At 30.4% G+C, this 15,573-nt stretch overlaps 1 protein-coding gene and 1 pseudogene across 1 annotated transcript in view; both read right to left on the reverse strand.

Moving 5' to 3' along the window:
• LOC108755166 overlaps nucleotides 1-8,588 on the reverse strand; it is a 30,666-nt pseudogene extending 22,078 nt beyond the window's left edge.
• A 3,109-nt stretch (nucleotides 8,589-11,697) lies between these two features.
• Nucleotides 11,698-15,573, reverse strand: part of LOC108755167 — a 14,082-nt gene continuing 10,206 nt past the window's right edge. Inside the window, exon 7 of the mRNA XM_018498021.1 lies at nucleotides 11,698-11,855. Within this exon, the coding sequence (XP_018353523.1) occupies nucleotides 11,698-11,855 (158 nt within the window). The remainder of the gene's footprint in view (nucleotides 11,856-15,573) is intronic.

Consider the following 15,573-nt stretch of genomic DNA (forward strand, 5'->3'; position numbering starts at 1 on the left):
CACGAGCTGTTGAAATCTCAAACAGTCACAGGGAATCTCTACCGAGAACAAATTATTCATTTGAGCCTACACAGAAACGACTAAAATATGAAATAAGACAGCGTAAAGTTTTGTTTAAATATAACAAGGTTAGCTAAATGATTGAAAATAAATTGTTTAAAGGCATTTATCGAATATTTCACTAATTTACTTATTTGCGTATTTATCGTTACAACAAGTGCTCAAAATGATGACCCTGAACATCGACGCATTTTCTGAAACGTGTCGACACAGATAACACTGCACGACGAATTTCATTCAGATCAATCGCAACGCAAGCTCTTCTTATATGCTCCTTCATGTCTTCTCTTATTATCGCCATTTCGCTGCAACACTTGTTTTAACTTTTCCCACAAATAAATATCTATTAGTGTTAAATTTGAGGAACTTGCGGCCCATCTGTTATTTTCTGACCGACCAACAATCTCCAAATTTTCTGTTTAGCAATTTAGTAATAATCTGTGCAGAATGAGCAGAACATCCATCTTGCTGGTACACATTGATTGTCATACATTCAGTGCAAGATCTTCTAATAATAGTGACAATATTTCTGTTAAAATCTATGCATACTTGTGACTATTTAATGGGCCATCGATAAAATGAGGACCAATTATTTTATCATTAAGAATTCCGGCCCACGTTTATAGACCAAGGCCTCTATCTGTCCACTTTTCTTATCCAATGTGGGTTTTCTACTGACAAGTACACGTTGCGAAGATTACCTATTTACTTGTCTATTATTTGTAAATGTAACTTCGTCAGTAAATAAGATTTTAGTAACAAACATATCATCTTCTTGTAGTCTTTATAGTGCCCATTCACAGAATTGTACACGATTTTGAAAATCATTGCCATGTAACTCTTGATGAAGTGAGATATGGAAAGGATGAAATTTGTTGGAATGGAGTATTCGCAGAACATTTCGTCGAATACCACTTTCACGTTCAAGCTGTCTTATACTGATATGTGGATTTAGTGCTACAGCGACTAAAATGTTCGTTGAATTTCCGTCGTCAGTTGCTTTCTTGATTCGTTTGCGTTTTTTATTATTCATACTTCCTGTTTTTTGAAAAGTTTGTACTATGTTTGAAAAAAAACAGAGAATGAGGGGTGGACACGATCGAGAAATCTTTTAGCATACAAATGTACTGCTTCTCTCATAATTTGGCGACATTCGCCATAGACGAAAATTATATCAACTTTTTCCGCTTTCGCAAGACACGCACTTTGATCGATAGATGAATTCAAACTGACCAATAAATATGGATAATGCTATGTGCGATTCAATTTAAATAATATATAAACATTTACATACACTTGAACGATTAGCGGTATACCAATAAGAAAAGAAGACATGAAATTATTCGAAGAGTACCTTGAAACAATTTATTTTCCATTATTTTCCATTATTGATATCCTTGCGTAATCTTGAATAACCTTCAATTATAGATCATTATATTTGTCTTAAAATGCTCTATCAGAATGTAAGTAAAAAAACATATTCTATTTAAAAAAACATATCATTCTATTAAAAAAAATAGATTTGACCTTTGCCTATCCTTTACGCCTCCATCTACAAAACAATTATTGACATCACATTATGTGCATCTCGAAACCAAGCAACTTTTGTTTGACATTTTTTCTTTTATTGTTAAAAACAAACGAGTTATTCAGGTCACCTGTTTTAAGTGCCCCTCCCTGTATATCAATGGATGTGTTAAAGGTTTTCTTGCAATCAAAATTAAAGGTTTACGGATTATCTATGGTTAGATATTCTATGATTAAATATGAAATTTATTGCGAGAGAGAGAGAGAGAGAGATGAATTTAAAACGACTGATAATTTTAACTAGTTTGCTGTAAATTTCGAACAATAAAGCCTGTTTTACAATGTGCATGTTGTTTTCTATTTCTTCGTTTTGCTATTTTTTAATTTTTTACATCTTATCTTTTTACTTTTTATTCCGTTTTTTATTTCTATCCTTTGTGACAAAAGTGAACAAATTTCGGAAGAAGCAAGAAATACCTGGGAAGCAATATAATTGTCAATAAAACGGTTGCATAGGGATAAAGGTAAAATAAGAGGTAAAAAGCAAAAAATAGGAAACAAAGAGCACATTGTAGAATAGACGCCATATGATATTGTATATTGAGATTTTTTAAACTCTTATATATAAGGAGTATCTAACTTGTCAGGATTTTGCAGATCGATATAAATTTTTGAATTTACTCAACGAATTAAAAAATTCTTTTACCGGATTAAAATAAACGCAAAATTTGGTGGTGTTGTAATAGATTTTAAACTAAAATCGCGAAAAAAGTTAAAAACTTACATTTTTTCAACTCTTACAGCTGTCACCTGATGTAGACGTTTCCCTACAAAAGTTTTATAGTGTTTATGGAGCAAACACCATTAACGAGATTTATATTAAAGACCGTCAACCCTGGGCAAATTTTCGGTGGTATAAAAAAAGCCTCAAGGCCCTGGAGATTATTGAGTTTTAAATGCATATACACCAATAAACGTGTCTACAAAACTAATAAATCATAAAATTAGTACAATATTATCAGTTTTTTACTCTTAATCATTTCAATATAACATGGACGCGACTCTCATAAGAGTTTATGTTGGAGTTTAATAATATCTCGTCGGTGGCAGCACTAAGCGTATTACGTGCACAAACAATACTGAGAATTTATAAAACTACGATTAAAAAGAAAGATTTATATATCTACAAATAATAATCGATTTGCAAATTATATGTATATACGAACTGAGCGAAGACTCGGAATGGTAAATAAAACAATAATTAATCGTGTCTAGCAGTAGGTGTTTGATCAAGAGATGGCGTCGCAATATGTTAGATAAGAATAGAAAATACGTTTGAGTTAGACACAACAATACATAATAAGTATAAGAAATGAATGAAAGACGTCACTACTACCGAATTTGGAATAAAAAATGCTAGTTTTATTGGTAATACAGATGGCTGCAGTATCTTCTTAAATGGCATAGTTAAGGGGATCCTAAACGACTGTTTTATTACGTAAGCACGTATAATTTTTGTATAAGAAATACCTTTTTCTCTTTCACCGATTTGAAGATGCTTTTCCAGGATTAAAGTATACGCATTAATATGTGTCTAGAAAGTGAAGTACAATATATGGCGAGAATGATCAAAAATTTCAAAATTGATATATTTTTTATCATTTCTTAGTACAACATGATGTCTCAGCTGTCAAGTCATCACAACATTTGCTTGATATGAAAGATTTGAAACTTGTACGTACGAAATAGTGATATCCAGACACGTAGTTTACACGAACAAACAATGTCGAGTTAGAATTAGACTTAGACGCGACAAATTTCTTATTCGAAAAATTAATACGTACGTGTGATCATAGGTTGCGTGAGATATTTCTGTAGTAGTATAAAAAGACATGTCGACAGTATACAGTAGCGCAATTCTCCTGATTTATGTTAGCTAAAATGGAATGCGCATGCGTGAAATAAGTAAGTTGCCCCGTCTCTTTTACTTTTTTTATTGCTCTCTCTCTTTCTCTCTCTATTTAAATAAGCGTTTCAATGTCCCACTTAAACATTTGCCTTTCAAGCATACATGGTTTAAAATAGAAATTTAGACGGAAGTAATATGTGTATTGTCCATTTGATGAAATGTTATGTGAGAAATTGCTCGAGAAATTGGTCTAATTTTTGTGAAAAAGTGAATAAAAGTGATACAGAAAATCGAGCAAGAAAGATTTATTTTTATTTATTGTATTTTAAACTTATTTTTTGGACATACATGTATTTAAATTTCTTTTATATCAGCTTTCTCGTAATATTTTCGTAAATATAATAATTACATAATATTTCTTTATACAAATATACACTTTAAGTTAATTAATATTTTTCTTAATTTTTTTATATTTTTTCTTTATTTTTCAATATATTTACAATTTATTTTTATTAATCTTTATAAAGTTTAAATTATTTCATTGCAATATTAGGCTTATTCGTGTTGCATAGTATAATATGCTCCAATATGTTCCTACAATAGCACTTACTCACTTCAACGAATTCGTTGGATTGCGAACCTAGTAAGTTTTGCGAGGAATTTTGACAGAGTGAAAAACGGATGAAAAGAGAAAGAAGTTTAGGTGGTAATCGTGGCAACGCTAGGTAATTTACTTATTTCACGCATGCGCATTCTATTTTAGCCAACACTAACATAAAAGATGCCGACAGAGAATTGCGCTGTATATACTGTAACAATGGGTTGCGTTCGTGAGTCGCTCGGTAGCGTTGCTCAGTGCTACCGTGTCTAAATCTAATTCTAAGTACTAAACATTAATTGTAATCTCTAGTCCAAACCAAGAATGGTTTATGTGTACAAAGTATAAAACTTGTATATAAAGCAAACATTATTACGAGTCGTCGTTAAAAGTCGGTAACAAAACTAATAATTTTCAAACTTTTTTTTGTTTTTGGCATAAAATCGACCGGTTTGGACTACACTATCGTTTATATATTAATGGAGAAGGATTTTTTATTCTGTAAAGGAAGTTAGAAAAATACTTGTTTGATAAAATTGATAAAACAGATTCACTTTTTAGGATCCCCTTAAGTTGTAGAAAACTAACCAATCACAGTTGAACATAAGAAGAATAATCGACTATGATTGGTCAATTTTCTAAGACTTAAGACCCTACGACCGCTACGACTTCTATTGTAGACTCCATATATGTTTATTTTAAAGGAGATAAGAGATGTAATATGTACCTATTTAAAAGAAAATGAGTTACACTATTTTTTAAGCAATATCGATTCTCCGAACGATCTTGAAAAGCGAATTAATACGTATTTATATCAAAGATATATCGATACCGGATCGATATTCGTATCGATCTTTTCGAATACTGCACATTGGACGCGATGAACTATGAGCGACGAGCGATATTCAATAAGAGCGCCTTCTACTAAGCCTTCTTAAGACTTAAGGCTTAAAACATCTATTGTAGATCCGGATTATCCATGTGACGGAAACATCAGTTGGGTGCCTCTGTGTATCACTAGACTGACAAGAAAAAAAAATTTTTATTTTTTAATCGACCTCTTAGTTTAAAAGCTTTTATTTTATGCCAAAAAAACGCCCCTAAATTTTTATCAAAAAATATTAAAATTTAGAAATCGATAGTAAACGATTATTAAATTAAAGTTTTGATTTTTCTTAATATTATACATGTTTGATTTGATGCAAAAATGGCTTAAACCGAATTTTAAATGTGGTACTATATGTTTTTTTGGTCGCTAAATAAGATGTAATAATTCATTTAATCCTACGATATACGCCTTAAGAAATATATTCTGATTAATGTGAAAAATGAAAAAAATTTTTTAGTTCAAGATCGACTTTAGCAAGATTCCAAGCGTTCAAATGGGTCGTTATTTCCCTCAAATTGTAAATCTGTTCATCCAGAACGAGATCCAGTTGAAATTTTTCCGGGACCTCTTACAGGCCCTTTAAAAGTTGCATTTAACTGGATTATAAAAAGTTTTTAAGGATAGAAAAAATTTTTTTACAAATTCTAAAGTACATCGCTTTTTGACATCCTGAAATCAAATGTCTCAATTTAACAATAAAAATTTTATTAAGAAATGAATACATAATAAAAAAAATATATATTGCCTGATTGGATTTATAAGTCGTGTCAGTCATGTGTGTATGTGCGCGCATGCTGCGTTTGTCTCTATCTCCTCTTCAAAACAAAATATGGCATAGTATTTTTAATTAGCTGCTACAGCCAATTAAAAATGCTATGCTATATTTTATCATCTAATTCGTTGCAGCAGCCAACTTTTCTTTAGTGTATAAATAAAAACATTGAATAAATCAAAGTTAAAATGAGGAAATTTATAATAACGACAATTTTCATCGTAAAATTATACAGTTTCTTAAAAGGCTGTACTTGTATATTTAGCCGCAAAAATTTCATATATCTACTCCATTTTCCTTAATAACTTTATATTTTTTATTTAATATTATACATAATAAGCATCTTAAAAGCATAATAAATGTCTGCGTCATGCAAGCAATTATACCTACATATATGTATAAATATTGTATACAAATATAATAATTGTATTTTTAATAATTATTCACATAACATCATCAAAAACTTTTATCAATTGTGCTACACGTAATACAATAACTTAAATTTTATAAATAGACATAATAAGATACAATATTTTATTTGATTCAATGAAGTAATATAAAACAATTTAAATTTTGCAATATTTTATTCATATTAAATTCTATGATTTAAACTTTAAATTTCTGTAATTAATAATCTTAAAAATTTTTATTAACTTACATGAATTAAAAAGACACTTTTTACAATCAGAGCATTTTTACAATTCTATGGAAGTCAAATATTACATAATAACTATAAAAATACTACATTATTTATGTAAAAGTTTTTTAGCGCAAATAATAAACTTATCTCTAAATTCAACCTAATTTACTTAATACGATAATGTTAAAAATATAATTTTTTATTGTAAATAAGTTTTCTTCTAACACATTAATAACGAATAAGAAGGGATTGATAATTTTATGATATGATAAAAATCTGTATCGTATTGTAATCTAACATGATAAAAAATATGAAGGATTAAACACTTTACACACACAATTGCTTCCATCGACAGTTATAACTTGGTGTAATATTTAAAAATTTGAATACAAAATATATAAAATAAAACATATTATTGCAATTTTTATGTAAAATAGCAATAATAACGATCTACTTTTGTTAAATGTGTAATACTAATAAATGTTCTAATTGTTTTGTGTAAAAAATGTTTTGTGGAACAACTGTGATTTACATTATACAAATATTGATTCGAGAAGATTTAGCATGTAGAAAAAACTGTATCATTTTGTGTACCGCCGAAAATATTATGTATGTAGTTTTATAATTTCGAAGTAGTTTCAAAATTTGCATGCGAATTTGCCAAAGGAATTTTACGAATTTACATAAAAACGAAACGTGATAGATAATTATATAGTATATAATACAATTATGAAGAAATGATAAAATCATGATGCAAAAATATGGAATTACGGAAACAAAATCACGAATAGTGTCATTTATAATAATTGATTATCTTTTAACATGCGGCATACGTATAAAGTGCGAAAATTTAATATTGCAATAACTGATTAATTCTAAGTAATATTATCTAGTACTGTTATGCTCAATAAATTCTTGTTTAATGTCAATTTGTTTGTTGCACTTGAAAAAATTGTCACTAATTATATTTTGTAATATTATTATATATTCTTTGTTTTTTTAGTTAAATTATATAGATTATTATACTAAATAAAATTATATATTTGTCTTTCCATTAATTTGTCGAGGAATTGGAAAAACGAAAGTAAATTATGCGAAACTAACTAGCAATCTAATTAATAAATATAATATAAAAGATATATTGTGTTCACACATAAAATATATTAATATTTTGTATTCTATAATAAAAAATTAAAATAATAGAGTAAAAAATAATTTAATAATTAAGAATAAAAAATAGTTTTCTATAACTATAATACTTCGACAATATCAGAAAATCTAATATGATTGTAAAGCTATAACATCTCTATAGAAACTTTCATCACAATTATTAGATAATTATTATAATTTTCACATTTTTAATTTAATAAAATTTTCTATTCTTCTTTATTAGGTGTCTTTAATAAAATAATTGCATACACATTAATCTAATAAATAATTAATTAAAATGTATATATGAAATCGTAACTATATCATGATTAAAAGCAAAGTATAGTCTACATATGAGAATTGCACTAACTTAAAAAAAGTACGTCGTTTTACATCGGCTGTTAACGAATGACTGAAATTATATAACTGAAATGATATCATAAATATCATAGATTAGATTGATATAATCACATGATATAATAATATAAATTTTAGTAAATTTCTTAGACGGGCACAGTTATTGGTTAGTTAAGATTAAAGCAACTTTTTTATATCAATTCGTGTAACAATCAGACATTTTAATTTTGTTGATGTCAATATAGGTAGTAAATAATAAAAAAAATTGTTATATGTATATCATATTATATTATTTTATTTAAATCGATTGTAAATTAAACAAAATATTTAAAATGTTTATGTATAAAAGTTATATATAAATTGAGTCAATAGATTATTTTGTAATATGAAATTTCTTTAACAAAATTATTTTTCAATAATATTAAAATACAAATTATTTTAGCTTACATATTATAATAAACATAATATATATACATACTAAACATAATATAATGAGAGTATCATGATTTCAAAGAATTATTAAAAAAGATTAGAGATTTGCAAACGCTTTGTTATGTTTTCCTTGATGATCCTAAAGTTACTGTTTTTACTAACTAAATAATAATATATAATATTATAATATACATACATAATTTTTGTACAACACTTACTTTTTTCAAAGGTATCAAAGGGTTTCGGGGTTACCATTGTGTCGTGATCCATTGCCAATGCCAACGTTTCGTAAACTTTACCGTTTGCTTCATTAGAGCGCGAAATGCACTGATATTGAGCAGACTGGGCTGCTCCTCCGAAGGACTCCTTTTATAAAAATTCTGTTAAGAGGGAGGTTCAGGGAGGAAGAAGAAGAAAAACGGCTATTTAATTCAAAATGGAATAAATGCACAGTTAAACTAATTTTTTAAATAAGAAAAAATGGAATTGTTGTTTAACCTACGCAAGCTCTATATAATATTAAAATTTTTTAAACTATTGTTTGCAGATGTGGAATTGAAATACAATTATATTTAAGAACAATTAATAATATATCAATTCGTATGTTTTAGGTCAAAAAATGGCGAAAAAACAATTTTTTTTACATGTTCTACCAAATCCAAAAATCTGAAAAAATATCAAATACAATATGTAATATGATTTAGCTGTTAAATTATTTTAGAAGTGGTCACAAATATTGAAATCAAATATAAAATTACAATTTTGAAAATTTTTTTATTAATTTTTTAAGAAACAGAATTTTGAGCCAAGAATGACAAAGAAGTTCTTACTGTATAATTTTTTTGACACTCTTTATAAATGCATGATTTTTTTTGTAAAAGTCCGTTTACATTTAGTGGAGAAAAAATATTAATAAAAAATTACATTTTTTTCGATTGTTTTCAATTTGTCTCGAAATGATATGGCTCTTTTAGGATAAAACTTTGTTCAAAATATTCCTTTTTCTTTTTCTTTTTTTTTTTTGAAGTGTTTATTTCGCTCTCTGTGACGATCATTCGATACATGCGGGGCCTGGAACTCTCTCTTTACGCTACTATATCCTTTGATTACAGATTAAAAAACTTATCATACTGATAAAAAACAGCTATATATATGAGCATGTGCTGTCACATTCTCTGTTATAATTTACCAATTATTTTAAAAAATTTTGTAATTCGTTCATTAAATCGTTAAAATTAAATCTTTTTTTCTTAAAATAAATTCAGACAAATAACCTATTAATATGATTCTATTATATCATATCTTGGAATTTGAACGAAATTTATGTTAAATTCGCTTGGACAGCTTATATGCTTATGTCACTGCTTTTCATCAGTTTTATCAATATATCGCACGTGAGGGAACTAAACTTAATAATTACCGAATTTGTATTAAACATTGTTTTTAAACATTAATATTATTATATTAAGAATATAATCAAAATTTATTTCCATAGTTTATATAAAATATACATAAAAAATCCATAGGATATACATATAGGTACAGGGTATTTCCGCAAACAACACATCAGTAAGTCGGGTTGCCTGTCTGCCCATGAGCAGAGGCATGCTTCACTCTGGTAATGCAGAATAAGACTAGATGACAAGTCCGGCGAGAAATGAGACAAGAGAAATTGAATTTTTCATATTGATAGAATGTAAAGTTCAATAATAAGATATAAAATATGTATTTAATAATACAAATATTTGACTTAATCTAACATAAATAATATTTAATAAATATTTAAAAATATATAATTATAAATACTTGTAATTGTGAAACAAATATTTTTGTCTTGGAATGTCTATATAATAAATATTTGTTTTATAATTACAAATATTTTTTGTCGAGGATTTCTTTTGCATTCTCTCTTTTTCGCTCTCATAAGTACATTGACTCTCTAAATATTTAATTAATAAATTTACAATTAAATATGATTCAAGTTTGTCACGTGTAAGTGATCAGGATTACTTAGTTGAAAAAATCTATGCGGAAAATCAATATATGACTGAAACTTTTGACTATTTTTTATGGAAATACTGTGCAAGTGAAACGTGTTTTTATAACATGATTCAGTCAAATTAAAATACACTGTATTATATTCCTGGTTATATTGCCCAAAGCTTCTATCGTAAATGTACAAATAGATATCAAAATTTATTTTTTTGAAGAAAGATAAAATTGAATCTTCTTTATTATATTTTTTAAGCGATGATTTAAATTTGATCCGTTTATTGTATCTCATAATGCGGCAGTTTTCGTTATTGCATGAATCGCTGACAACTCTTAAAATCATTTTGTTTTCATCTATAATATCTGCAAAATATATAATGTAAAATTTAAGTTTTTTTTACATCTACGTAATACATAAATGATAATACTTACGAATATAACATGGTGCAGTATTAAATAATACATTTGTCATGCTTATCCCGAAACTGTTATGAAAAAATTTATCCTTCCGATATACCATTTTCCATGTATTTTCATTTGAAAAGTAAATGTAAATTTTATATTTCATACCTGTATAAACAGATTTTAAACAGAGTCAGTTAAACTTTTTTTATAGCGGAAAGACAATAAATATACAGAATCTATAATATTTGACGATATCGGCAAATTACCGGTAGAAATATGAAAATTTGCTGATATAATCTGATGGTAGATTGGCAAAATCAAAATAGACGAGTCGTACACAATGTTAGCATCAGATTGTCGACAGAAACCAAGCAGAATTTATGTTAATGTAAATAAATAAATATGTCTTGCTTTTCGACTATGAAAGAGGTTTTATATCGACATTATAAAGTTTTATTTGTATAGTAAATATATAAATTTGTATAGTGAAAAATTTTTATAATGAAATAAATTTTTGTATAGTGAATATTAACATTTTTTTAATTTTCATAATAAGCAACAAGATATTAATCTTAAAAAATAAGCATTTATCGGGTATCCACTTGGCTTACCTCTAAATGCAAACGAGCGGTGAAATGTGATTGCTCAATGCAGTGAGAGGTTTCCTTTCGCTATTATTTCACACACACACACACACACACACATACGCACGCACGCACACGCATACACAATAAGACAAAATAATATATTCCATAATATTTCTACCCTTCCTTTACTAATAATTTAAATTTGAACAATCACAAAATCACATTCTGTTTAGCTTGATTTCTGCTGTCAATCTGCTATCTGATTGCAAAGATCTTGCTTGGTTTTTGCGGTCAATCTAACAGCTTATGTGAACAAATTTGTTCGATCTGCTGACATGCTCTCATCAATTCTGCCAGTCTGCCAATATTCTGCTAACATTTTACTTACAATAGTTTTCATAATTTGGTTGGCCATTATTAAAAGTCGCATGGAAATATTTACATATGATTAATTTGTCGTCCAAAACGAAATAATTAAACCAATATGTACACGTACAATGTACAGGGCTAGGTATCTCTGCACCCGATGTCCACAAGCCTGCGCAATTAAATAAAAATCTTTAAGAACATTAATAAAATCCACTGAATTTTACATATTATACATACTGGAACCAGCCTTGAAGGACGACCGATTGTGTGCAAGTGACAACGATGTAAGTTGAGACCTCTGTTTGCTTACAATATACTACATTAAAAAAAAAAAGCAAACATCCTCAACTTACAAAAGTGTCTCTTGCATACTGTGCAAGATTGTGTTGCCCACTCTCCATTACATTTGCATAAAGAGGCTCATTCTAGTATGATAAAGAGCAAGATAGAATTCAAAAATATTTTCGCACCCAACTATACACATTTATGGAATATTTAAATACAAAAGCAAAAATTAACAAAGAAATACTATTTTATTTAACGACAGACAATTTTAAGACTAAATTAATGATGGATAATTGCTTGTCCAATCAAGTGTGGCACCCGGCGGATAACTGATATGCAAGCTACAGACGATTAGTTATCGGCATCTTTGTATTTAATGTTCTGTTTGTCGCTACGCGCGTTTATTGTATTCATGCCATGACAACCGTTCTGTCTTTTGTCTAAAAACAAAACTTGTTATCAGCACGATCGTTGTCGTCAAGTCCGTTTTGACTGAATAAGACTTCTTACAATCTTTCTCTAAAAAACTCTTTTATTCCCAATAAATGGTTATGGGCCCAGGACGTTCAGAAATATAAAAGAAAGAGCATAAGAAGAGACACTCAGAAAAACTATAGAAGCAATATTGAAAGATGAGTCATACGGACAATAGAAGTGATAACGTAGTCGAGAAGCTGTCCGACAGAAATTACCGGACATGGAAAACTGAAATAAAGTGGCTTCTAAAAGGTAGGGGACTACTAAGTTATGCACTCGGTGAAATCACACTAAGTGATACAGCTACTGCGGCCGATAAAAAATTGCATCAATCAAATGACGACAAGGCATTAGCGACTATAGGCTTGAGCTTAGAAATAGACCAACAGATATACATAGAGGATTGCAAAAGTGCACACGAAGCATGGCAAACGCTTGAACAAATTCACGAGCCCAAATCAAGAGTAAGGATTATGCAATTGAAAAAGGCTTTCTATCATCTACAAATGAAAGGCGATGAGCACATGTCTGCATATACTGCCAGAGTGAAGGTTGCCGCCACCAATCTCAGAGATGCAAACGCCGAAGTAAAAGATGAAGACCTTGCATATGCGATACTAACTGGACTTTCAGACGATTACGAGAATTTAAATATGGCTCTAGCGAGTTTGCCAGACGACAGATTTACGTCGGCGGAAATAACAAGAGTTTTATTAGCTGAATACGACAGACGTCAATCCAGATTCGACGTTAAAACAGATTCGTCAAAAGAGGCGTTGGTGATGAACAAAAGAAACGAAGAAAAAAAGACAACAGGTAACGAGAAATATAAGTCACTCACTTGTTTTAATTGCAGGAAAATTGGTCACATTGCAAGAGATTGCCGATTAAAGAAGAACGGATTTCATAAGAAACCTGGTGTCAAACAAGAAAAGAAATATGATGCACTTCTCATGTCTTTGTATAATGTCGACATCAAAGATACATGGATTTTGGATAGTGGAAGTACACATCACGTGTGTAAACAACGAGAGTGGTTCACCAATTTTAAAAGGGTAGATTCAGAGATAATTAATACCGCTGCGGATCCAAATAAACAGAATGGAGCGACGCTACGAGCAAAAGGTATGGGCGATATATTTCTAAAAACGACCGTTGCAAATGTAGAAAGAAATATAGTCCTGCGAGATGTTTATTATGTTCCTAATATAAGAAAGAATTTAATGTCAGTCTCACAAATGGAGCGAAAAGGGAAAGAGTTACTAATACGGAACGGTAAAGTAAAAATTAGAAATGTCGCTACCAAACGAGTAGTATGCGAAGCATATAGGCGAAGTGATTTATATGTATTAGATGTCGAGTTGGACCCTGAAGCACCACGAGAGCTTACGAAGGAATCTTGTGCATTAGAAATTGATCTGTGGCATCATAGGTTCTGTCACGTCGGCAATAGCACAATAAAGAAATTAGCGGAAGCAAATCGTGTTATCGGTTTGGACGACACGAAGATGGACAGACACACATGTGAAGCATGCTGCATAGGAAAGGCAACGAAGACCGCATGCGCTACCTTAAAATCAAGACAATCGAGAGAAGTATGTGAACTAATCCATTCGGATTTGTGTGGTCCTATGCCCGTGAAATCAATAGGCGGTAGCAGGTATTTTATAACATTCACGGATGATTTCTCGCGAAATGTTACGGTCATGTGTATAAGTTCCAAACAAGAAGTTAAAAGCTGTGTAAAAAACTACATTGCTAGAATAGAACGTGAAAAAGACAGAAAAGTGAAGAGATTCCGAACAGATAATGGATTAGAATTCTGCAACAAAGAATTATCAGAATTTTTCAGATCTGCAGGCATTAAACATGAAAAATCAAATGTAGAAACGCCTCAGATGAACGGGGTAGCTGAGAGGATAAACAGGACCCTATTGGACCTGACGAGATCAATGCTCAAATCAGCACATCTACCTCCAAAGTTTTGGGCCGAAGCAGTTACTACAACAGCATATATCAAAAACAGAGTATGTCACTCAATAATTAGTGATCAAATCCCATTCACCGTGTGGACTGATAAGATTCCAAGCGTACGTCACTTAAAGGCTTATGGCTGTCTTGCCTATGCAAGATTACCAGACCAAAGGCGAAAGAAACTGGACGATAAAGCAGCAGAATGTATATTCGTCGGCTACGCCACGCAAACAAGAGGATATCGACTATGGTGTCCACAGAAGGGAGATGTCATCGTAACAAAGCATGTTAAGTTTGCTGAAGATAAAATAGGATACGAGTGGATCTATAAAGAAGTACCACAGAAATTTAAATATAATGAAGTTTGGCCAAACGATGAAGACGACTCGACAACAGAAGAAATGGAGCCTGCACAAAAGCAAATAAGTTATAAGAAGAAAAGTCCACCAAAATCGCAGAAAAGAACAGATGCAGAATTGGGAGATTTTTCAGAAAGAGAGATGGCAGAAGAACGAGAATCGACGGAAACTCCGAGGAGGGGCAGACCCAAAAAGAAAACTCGTAATCCTTACGGAAGAAAAGGGAAGCCTAAAGAAATACAACGCATATGTGAAGAAGAGGAAGCATCGACGGAAGCAAGCGACATAGAAGTAAACCTAATAGAAGTCAGGGAGCCGCAAGACATCAATGAAGCGCTGGCATCACCGCAATCTAAACAGTGGAAGCACGCAATCAAAGAAGAGATAGACAGCTTAGTACAACGAAAAACCTGGGAGATTACTCAGCTGCCTGAAGGAAAGAATTGCGTAGGATGCAAGTGGGTATTCAAACTGAAAACAAATGCCGAAGGTAAGATTACGAGGTACAAAGCTAGATTAGTGGCGCGAGGTTTCACACAACGAAAGGAAATTGATTATAGCGAAACGTATTCACCTGTGGTAAATTTTTCAGTAATTAGATTACTTTCAGCTCTATCAGTAGAATATCAGTGGCACACCAGACACATAGATGTAAAAAATGCGTACCTTTACGGAAACCTGCGAGAAGAGATATACATGGAGTTACCTCCTTTCATAAACGCTGAAAAAGGAGAAGTGGCGAGACTGCTGCGTCCTATCTATGGACTAAAACAATCAGGAAGAAACTGGAAC

Source organism: Trachymyrmex septentrionalis, unplaced genomic scaffold (genome assembly GCF_001594115.1).
Source record: "Trachymyrmex septentrionalis isolate Tsep2-gDNA-1 unplaced genomic scaffold, Tsep1.0 scaffold86, whole genome shotgun sequence".
Lineage (NCBI taxonomy): Eukaryota > Metazoa > Arthropoda > Insecta > Hymenoptera > Formicidae > Trachymyrmex > Trachymyrmex septentrionalis.